Consider the following 10690-nt stretch of genomic DNA (forward strand, 5'->3'; position numbering starts at 1 on the left):
ACTGTTGACATCTGCATTAATCAAAATCATTATACAAGAGATGTATAAGTCGTAGCAAACTTTACTAGTAAGCAAACTATGTTGAAATGATTACCTGAAGGAAGAACTGTAACATCTGCTTCAACGCTAGAACTACCTAATATATTAGCAACAAGGCATCGAATTCGAAGCGGCGAAGTAGAAGCTAATAAGCCACTCATTGTTAGCTTAGAAAGAGTGCCTTGTGTTTCGATCGTTGTTTGTAAATCTACAAGAATAATATCTATAGTAAATACGAAATATCAGAGAAGATAGTGTATACGTGTTTTACCCGGCACGATATTGTTTCCGTTTCTAAGCCAAGTGAAATTAACTGGCGTAGCAATGAAACCCTGCCCTGTATTCAGTGATGGAATCGAACATTGCATCTGAGCATTATTATTTTCGTAGATTGCAATAGAAAATAATTGAGGCAAGGGAGCAATTTGGACAGCTATCAATCACGAAATAAATAAAAAGATTCGTATGAGCTTGCTTGTAATTGGAGTTAGATGTAAGATAAGTATAAAGTAGTAAAATGCAAGGCTGTATGATTAATATCAACAATCATAACTCATGCAAACGTATAAATAGTAGCAAAATTATTAAATTGTAGAATTAAACGGGTTGCTCGAACGTATAAGACATCTATATCTTGTGAATTGATTAATTCTCTGTAAATGTTTGTTATTAATAAAGCGGCAACGGTGATTTTGGGATTGCAAATCATGCAAAATAGAAGAAATGATAATTAAGGCTAACGCCTGGATATGAATTAAGTACAATTTACGCTCATGCATAGTTATAGATTACTAAAATGTGCATGCACAAAATGATAACTGCTATAGCTTTCATAGATAGAAAAGATCTGAAGTAATTACTAGGGCAAATATTATAATGCGATCAAAGGATTACATGATAAGAATAAAATCTACGTGAGAAATTTTGTAGTTATGTTTATACTCTAAAATATTGTGGAACATCATTGAATCATATTTACGGCCGCTATTGATTTGTTCAAATCTAAGTGAACAGTAAGCACAGCAGCAGTATTTTTACCCCTCTTTATAAATGAGGACAATCAATTTCTTATAGTATTAAAGCTTATAAGGAGTTAAAAATTAGCTTAAATCCATACCTTGTTGGCAGGAACTACCTTGCCATCCAGGTCTACACAAACAGTTAGTGCTAGATGTAGTTCCATTACAATAACCATGAACGCAAGGGTTATTAAAGCATGGGGTGATAACTGAGGTAGAAAATTAATTAATCATATATTAATCATGGGTGGCAGTAGAAATTACAGTTATTATTTTATATAGCTCCAGTAAAACTTCAATTCCACATTAACCTGCTATGAAATATAAATTTTACTGTTGGATGGAACTGACTAGGTGTATGATGAAACTAACTATCGTTGTATTAATATTAATTAAATAATTTAGATACTCAACTTGAATTTTAAACAGGAGAATTATCATAATTTGTTAGGCTAATTTCTTGATTAAAAAATTCATTAGATAGCTATCTACCTACATGTTTCACATTTAATACCAGTATAAAACTGACTGCAATTGCAGAAATATTCATTAATGGTATTCGTACAAGTGCCATTATTTAAACAAGGATTAGATGAACATTCATCAATTTCTAGACGGAATAGAACAGGGACACGATTATTAAAAGTTTTACATCTCCTGAAAAGATAATTTCTCACGAGTAAGCTAAAATAGAAGCACTTGATAATAGTACTATACCAGTTTCACAATATGCACCAGTCCATCCAGCTTTACAAGAGCAAGTAAAAGCATTTATTAAGTTGTTACAGCCCCCATAGACACATGGACTGGATAAGCATTCATTGATATCTATATCGAATTAGTAACAGTAACGATTTAAACTCTCAATTTATAAATTTATATGAAGCGGTACTTAACTAGATATTTGTTGCCATTAAAAGGGATTAAGATAATTAATTTAAATGTTTAGATCATGGTGTAATAGTAATTCTATTGCACTTGATTAGATGTAAGCCAAATTGTCATATTCAAATTAGACTTCATCTTACCTGTATTACAAAATTTTCCTGTCCAACCTTGGCTGCAATTACATGTAAAACCGTTAATTTTGTCTGTGCATAGACCTTGTAAACATGGGCTCGAACTACATTCATTTATGTCTGTTCAAAATCATAATTCAAAATTGTTAAAATGCTATTGATTATGAAAATCCTGGTCAGAAGGAGGGCTTATCTTAAAGTAGCTGTAATAAACTCTCAAACCTGTTTCACATTGAACACCAGTATATCCAGGCAAACAATTGCATTGATATTTATTTAATAAATCAAAGCAAGTTCCATTATAGCTACAAGGACTAGATATACATTCATCTGTGTCTATTAATTAAAGTGAATAAAATTAGTTATAATTCCATTCTTTTTCTAGAGGCTACATAGAATAAAAAAATTATCATCAAAAACTTGGCATTCCAATTTGACATTTAGGTTAATTACAAACAGACTATAAGAATTTAATTCGTCCAAGAATGAGTTTTTTCATACGAATAGCAAGAAACTGTAAAAATAGTATCGTACTTACTTATCGCACAAGTTGTACCTTCCCAGCCTGGATTACAGGAGCAATTAAAATAATTTATGAAATCGCGGCAATTTCCATTTAAGCAGGGGGTTGAACTACATTCGTTGATATCTGCATCGGAAATAGAATAAATTATCCTATCTATCATAAGGAAATGTTAGTTTATGGTAGTATTAATCGAGGAAACTGACCAGTCTGGCAAGTCTTGCCAGTAAACCCAGGCAAGCATTGGCAAATAAATCCATCCAGTAAGTTAACACACTGACCGTTAAGGCAGGGGCTGGAGTTGCATTCATTAATTTCTAGAATAGCGTAGATTATTAGTAAAATTACTGTAATATAGAGGTACATCGGGTTTTGGCCGCAACATAGATAAACCTTTACTTCTTTCTAAGCGCTCTGACACGAAATATTAACGCCTAATAGTGTAACCATTAAGCACATCCTGTATGGCCTAAGTAACTATTGATCACATTATAGTATTCTATACGTAATAGCTATATCGAATCCAAACTGTTATTTGTAGTAGTAGGTTTGATAATGCTATAAATAAGCTGAATTTACTCATTGGAATTTGTTAATTTTCTTTTACAGCTACGTAATACTTCTATTACTTCTGAGTGCTCGAAAGCTAAAATATTAATAAAATAACAAACCGCAAATATATCGAAATCTTATTGCATTTTCCTACAATTTGTTTACACTCGTACTATAAACTCGTTTATTTTCTCATTAAATAAATCATAAGCATCTCTATTATGCGAAAAACCATTTGATATCCAAGCTCTTGCTAGAACTACATATCCTATTATTTATGTTACCGATTCCGAAGTAATAGATAATACCTTGATCGCAAATGAATCCTTCCCAACCTGGCTGGCATGAGCAATTATAGCTATGGACTAAATTATTACACTGGCCATTTTTACATGGATTGGAAAGGCATTCATCCACATCTAAGATGCATCGAAGTAGGCAATTTGAAAGGATGTAAATGACATGAATTTAAGGAACTGTATTCAAAGAGTTATTTTAATAAATTGACTTCACTGATTTCCCATAAAATGAATAAGATCAAATTTGTTGGTTTGCAAGTTGCAAACACTTATGCTTTAGTTATTACTTGTTTTAACTAACCTTCATTGCATATTGTGCCTTTAAAGCCATCGAAACATTTACAACTAAATTGATTAATTTCATCTGTGCAATTTCCATTAATGCACGGATTAGATAGACACTCATCAATGCCTTAAGTAGAAGTAAGAAATTATTTGTCATTCTTACTAATTAAGATAAATAGAATATTCTACTTGACGTAAATTTTACGTAGTCAATCTTGAATTACCAGAAGTACAAATGGCCCCAGTCCAACCTGAGAAACATTGACATGAGTAACTATCCACTAAATTACTACAATTTCCATGGATACAAGGGTTAGAAGTGCATTCATTGACATCTAAGAGAAAGAGACCGCAGCAATATAAGCAATAATATAATCTCCCTGAGCTAATAATAAATTTCTTTACCTGTATTACAAACTAAGCCAGTATAACCAGAATTACATTGGCAGCTAAATTTATTTATGCCATCAGTACAATTTCCGTGAATACATGGACTTGATAGACATTCGTCAACATCTTTGTAATAAGAGTAAAAGTATTTATTTTATCATTTAATAACTAGAGATGCTTATACTACATATTCAACTTAATTATCGAATCCAATGGATAGTTACTGGTATAGCATTATCAAAGAAATGCTATATCTCTGTCAGTATGAAAATAATTAAGAAGACTTACTGATGGTGCAAATACTGCCTGTCCAACCAGATCGACATGTGCAATTATATTCGTTTAAAAAGTTATTGCAATAGCCATTAATGCAAGGATTTGAGCTGCATTCATCAATATCTATATGGAGCAAGCAGTGAGAAAAACAGGGGATAATATAAAAAAGACAATAAAATGGCAAGATACACCAGTTAAAATAATATAATATTTTAATTTTACTTCATTTTTAAATCAAAATTTGTACCATCATTGCATATATTTCCTGTAAAGCCAGCATCGCATTGGCAGGTATAACCATTCACTTGATCGATGCAATTTCCATGAATGCAAGGATTAGACTGGCATTCATCGATATCTTGGAGGAAATTTAAACAAAAGATCAATTATAGGTAGACATAACGATATTAATATTTTCTTAGCTAGACTGATTGAAACAATTACCTATTTCACATCGTGTTCCAGTCCATCCAGTAGAACATGTGCAATTATATTGCTTTAATAAATTATTGCATTGACCATTTAGACAAGGGCTGGAAGTGCACTCGTCAAAATCTGCAAAATAACAAGATATATACCCATAGGATATCGAAATAGAAAGTGAATTGCATTCAAGAAAATACTTCGCAGTAAAGCCGAATTTTTAAATGTGATCAAGGTTAAATCATACTAACCGTCATTACAAGTTTTTCCGGTATACCCGATAAAGCAATTGCATTCGAAACTATTAATGCCTTGGGAACAATTTCCATAAATACATGGGTTGGATAAACATTCATCAATGTCTGCAAAATTGAATGTCATTACAATTGGATTCAAAGATCGAGTGTATCATATCCTATATTAAGCTGGCGCCTACTAGTAGAAACTAAAATAAAGCAAAAAATGCCACACCTAGGGTGCAATGTGTTCCATTATATCCTGGGCTACAAATACATGTATAGCTATTAATATTATCCTGACAGACGCTGTTATTTCCACATGGTGAAGATAAGCAATCGTCAATATCTAATGATAGAGACAAAATTTTGATAATCTTTAATAACCATTTAGTCATCTTTATTAGATAATAGATTACGATGTAGTCATATTATAATATACTTGTCTGACAGTTCTTTCCAGTAAATCCAGGAGAACAAGTACAATTATAATTGTTCAGGTAATCATTGCAATCACCATTCTGGCAGGGATTCGATTGGCATTCATCAATGTCTATAATGATAATAAAATGCGATTAGATATTTGACTGGGTGCAAGATTCTATCCATTAGATCATTTAAAAGGCCTAACTATGATACAATATTGCTACTTTAGTAATTACAACTACTTAGGTATATGTATAATAGTAAATTACGGTGATTCTTCTCTATGTAAAATCTATCACCGATTACTCGACTAGTGCTATAAAGTTACTCTTAATAAATGTGTAGATCATTATTTGACTACATTCGCTATATAGTAAATAGAATTACCTGACTGGCATTGTAAACCTGTCCAGCCTGTATGGCAACTGCAAATATATGCATTAATTCGATGATAACAATCTCCATTAATACAAGGTTTGGATTGGCATTCATTGATATCTAGAGAATTAATAATAAAATAGAATAGCTTGAATACTCGTATTAGCAAATAGTAGCTTCTTAATTAATGGATTGCAGTCTATCCTCCACGTAATCTAGCTAGATTTGAATTCCATAATATTTTAAGCAGCTTATTTATGCCTTTCTATATTAAAATATTTATGAATGAAAGAAAAAATTACTAGATACGTATAGTAATTGCGGAAATTTAATTGTATGCATTTTCGAAGAAATGACCAGCTTTAATAATAGCTACGAAAATCAATATACTAAATAAATCTCGCTAAATTATAAATATTCCTTTTAATTAGCGATGCATGGCTATGTAGCTATTGGTCCGATTGACAGATGTAAATTACATTATCGTTAAAAAGTGAGTTAGTTCAACTTGAAATCTTACTGAATTGAGAAATACCTGGTTTTAATATTAGTCTGCCTTAATCTTATACCTGTTTGGCAGTTGTATCCATCGTATCCTGGAAAGCAGCTACAGTTATAGGCCGCAATTTGATCATTGCAATTCCCATGAATGCATGGATTTGAGGAGCATTCATTAATTTCTAAAATCAAATAGATAATAGAAGTAAAGGCCTAGAAGGAAGTAATAATCACGTTAGGAAGAGATTCAGTCTCACCTTGTTCACAAGTATTTCCAAAGTATCCTGCTTCACAGTCACAACGGAAGGAATTAACTTGATTTTGACATGTGCCAAAAATGCAAGGACTGGATTGGCATTCATTGATATCTGGAATAGAGTTTAAGTCGACCATTATAAAGGTATAAAAATTAATACACTCGTATCGATGTTCGATACCTGTTCTCTGTAAAAGACAATTATTAAATTGGAAAAGACTTTATACACTGAATATAACTTCATTACCTAAATCACAGCTAAATCCACTCCATCCTCCTTCGCATGTACAGTTATAATAATCGATGTAATCAAGGCAAGTGCCATGTTGGCAAGGACTTGATAAACATTCATTAATATCTACAAGGCAAGGAAATTTATTAGTTAAAATGTAGGTGAAATCCTTCAATTTCAAGAAATTTCATTTACTGTTTTGGCAATGGATTCCAGTCCAACCAGGTTGGCAAGTACAGTTATATCCATTAATGTAATCTTCACACATTGCTTGATTAAAGCAAGGTAGTGAGGCACATTCATTTACATCTATAGTTTATTACCATTTCATAAAATGATGCCAATAAATTAATGATAAATAGATCTCAATGACGAACAAACTCAGTTTTATCGACTCTGGAGTAAATCAAGTTACTTATTGAGCAAATAGTTCCTTTCCATCCTGGATCACATGTACAGTTGTAACTGTCTACTATATCTATACATTTTCCGTTGATACAAGGACTGGATTGGCATTCATCAATATCTAAAATAGGAATAATTTTGATTTAGAACGGTGAAGAACGAATTATTTTACTTGACGAGAAGCTTTTAAGTCCCATACTTATATTACAGTTGGATCCTTTCCAACCGGAATCACAAGAGCAATTATATCCATTAATCAAATCTTGGCAGATACCGTAGATACAGGGCGAAGATTGGCATTCATCGATATCTATATTTGACAATTTAGATTGGACATCGTGAGTAATTACCCTAGTTTATTTATACGTATCACCAATGAGGTAGGTAGGAGTCTAAAATTTCGATTGCGGTAAAATTTCTAGACTAACCTATATGGCAGTTGGTTCCATTCCAGCCACCGAAACAGGAACAACTATATTGATTTAAGTAATCGTTACAGAGTCCATTGGCACAGGGATTGGAATTGCATTCATTAATTTCTAATTTAAAATGAACGGCATCGGTGAATACATTATCTTAATGGTATTTAGCAAATACAATAGAGCAAGAGATTATAGTTAAAATAAACTATAGAGAGGGGCTTGGCAAGCTTACCTTCGCTGCAATTGTAGCCTGTATAGCCTGCTGTACAGTTGCAGGTAAATTCATCAACAAAATCTGTACAAGTACCATGAATGCAAGGATTTGATGCACATTCGTTAATATCTATAGCATAATGAGAAAAATTTAATCAATCTTCCTAGTCACTAGTTACACTTTAAGCTACATTCTCCTGGCTACATTCCCTGGAAATTAAGTAATCGATGAACTACATTTACGATGATCATCAAACTAGATCCGGTATGAGTTGATAGGGTTCTTCGACCTCAAAGTTATACGTAAACTAATCAACGGCAGAAACATGTAGAGAATAACTACTTATTGCTATAGTACATAGGCTTATGTTTAATGCATAGAAATGCATAAATCAATTATTCGATCCTTGTATGAATAATATTCAGATGTGATTGAAAGTCCTATCATGTATTGCCAATCGTGAAATCATTTTAACAAGTCTACACTGTCAGTATTGCGTTTATATCTCACCCGTTTGGCATCGATGACCAGTATAACCGGGATCACAAATGCAAGTTAATGTTGAATTGCCTTCAGTATCGATGCAGGTTGCGTTATTTTGACATATAGTCCCACACGTTCTGGTATCTAATTACGACAGCATGATACAATAATACAATAAATCATATATATTTATGATTAATCTATTCAAGCTAATACCGTATAAAGATGAATTTGTTAATACATGATTTCATAGCGATTTAGAAATTGTATTATGTTGATTTTTGGTTTTGAAAAATCGAAATTAAAATAAGCGTATTGTATTAGTTGATCAGTTGCCTAGAATAAATTATTGCAAAAAGTATGATCTATGTTACTTGACTGTAAAATTATTCTAATGAACTATAATAAAAACTGTAGCTAGTAGAAAGCTACAGAGTGGCCAACTCGACCTCTTATGAGCAAATTCGATGTCAATACTTTATATCTTGCAGTGCAATCTAACCTGAGACACTCATGCTACTTTTAGATATTCTCGAAGAGCAGATGATTATTACATGCCATGCAAAAGGCAATAAGCCTCGTACTGGCTAGGGTTTACAGGTTGCTATCTTGCAATGACCTACCTAGATGGATCAACTGAAGGTAATTCTCTTCGAAACCACACAGAAATGTTGGCTTTAATATCCAATAACGTGTTAGAATTATTTGACATGCTTGATTACGTGTTTCTTGATAGGTTATTGAAGGCGAAGGAAGTTTAACACCAGGACAGTCTTGACCATCGTAGACTAGAGGCTGACCAATAGACGACGGAGCAAGATCTTCAGGACATACTACAGTTACATTGGCAGGTTCAAGGTATTCTTGCAACGGATAGGCAATAATAATTCTTTGCATGCCTTCAGCAGAAGTATTACAATCATCGGATACAAACCAGTGTCGATCAATTTGTAGACCACAGCTTGAATTAGTGATCTGGTCTATATAAGAAATAGGATTGATTGTGCAGCGAAAATCATCCGTTGCATTTGCATAGCCAGTAGTTATTGGGTTGGAGCTAATATTTTGAGGAGCACAACTCCTAGATGTCAAATTGGATGGGATAAAAAGTTGTAATGGAGATAGAATTAAATCTTCATCGATGCGTCCATCACCATCATCATCAATTCCGTTAGGCAATTCTTCATCTACTCGATAATCACAGTCATTATCCAATCCATCAGCTGGTTTACCGATGGGTTTACAAATAAGTGATAACGATTGGCCTCCTGGGTATCCTAAACCTGTAGAAGAACCGGCACCATAAACTCCAACGCCAAAGACGACGTTAGGATCCAGATGATTTAAGGTGATGCTGCTATCTTGAGCTGGTATGGTGTAGTAAGCGACAGAAATATTAGTATTATTCACCAAAGACCAGGAAAAAGAGTAGGAAGCATTATTTAATAGCAAACCAGTTATCTGATCACTCTCTATTTGGATATAAACATGAATATCACCAGAAAAAGAAGCTCCAAGTAATTCTGGTACAGCTACTCGATAATAGTTCAAGAATTGTTTTAGAGGTGTAACTGTGATCATCCATGAACTTTTCAATCTATGTCGACTATAAGAAATAACTAAACATGGCTGGCTGCATTGCAAGAGTATCTGCTTGTTTTTAGCTAATTCAACATCAGTATATTGTGCTACATTTAGAGTAGTATTAATTTTTCCTTCTCCATATATCTTTGTGTTATTATAGCCTGCTACGATTCGAAATAAGACACTATCGCTAACAGGAAAAGCATTTAATATATAATTGACGCCCCAAGTAAGTAGTGGAGGCAATTGCTCAATTAAATTATTATGTATTCCTGAAGTAAACTTTTTGCGTTTATTACCACTTACAAGCATGATTGGCTTATCGGATTGAATCCATGTCCCGGTTAAATCTAAATTTGAACTTATAAATTGAAATAATTGACTTTGATTTAATGCAATCGTTAAGACGTCTTGTGGGCTATAAACTTGGCCAAGATAAGTAACTGATATTGGAAATGTAATATTAACTTGAGTAACATTTTCAGTACCAATAATAGCAAATTGTGATTGCGTTGTTGGAACTTGCGTTACAACAGCATATTTTGTCATTAAAGAAGATTTAGGAAGAGCTAAATAACCTTCTGTGGAGATCTGCGATGAAATATATACATTGATTCCAATGGATGAGTTGGCTAAAATTTTTATTACTTTCCCACTAAAACCAATAGCATCGTTGAGCAAAAAATCTAATGGAATTGAAAGTTTTGTTATTGTGCTAGCAGATGATATTA

The 10690-nt window shown here is 32.9% G+C and overlaps 1 protein-coding gene across 1 annotated transcript; it reads right to left on the reverse strand.

The window, feature by feature from the left end:
• Positions 1 to 1546: 1546 nt before the first annotated feature.
• TRIADDRAFT_25138 (uncharacterized protein) lies at positions 1547 to 7567 on the reverse strand (the record flags this gene model as incomplete). The annotated part of the gene is made up of 18 exons (XM_002113045.1): positions 1547 to 1668; positions 1776 to 1886; positions 2087 to 2197; positions 2300 to 2413; positions 2616 to 2726; positions 2807 to 2917; positions 3753 to 3863; positions 3961 to 4071; positions 4142 to 4252; positions 4415 to 4525; positions 4650 to 4760; positions 4847 to 4957; positions 5077 to 5187; positions 5504 to 5614; positions 6435 to 6545; positions 7047 to 7160; positions 7267 to 7377; positions 7456 to 7567. Coding segments are annotated over 18 exons (2016 nt in total), but the record flags the coding sequence as incomplete, so codon positions are not given.
• Between the last annotated feature and the right edge of the window lie 3123 nt (positions 7568 to 10690).

This window comes from Trichoplax adhaerens, genomic scaffold, assembly GCF_000150275.1.
Source record: "Trichoplax adhaerens TRIADscaffold_5 genomic scaffold, whole genome shotgun sequence".
NCBI lineage: Eukaryota > Metazoa > Placozoa > Uniplacotomia > Trichoplacea > Trichoplacidae > Trichoplax > Trichoplax adhaerens.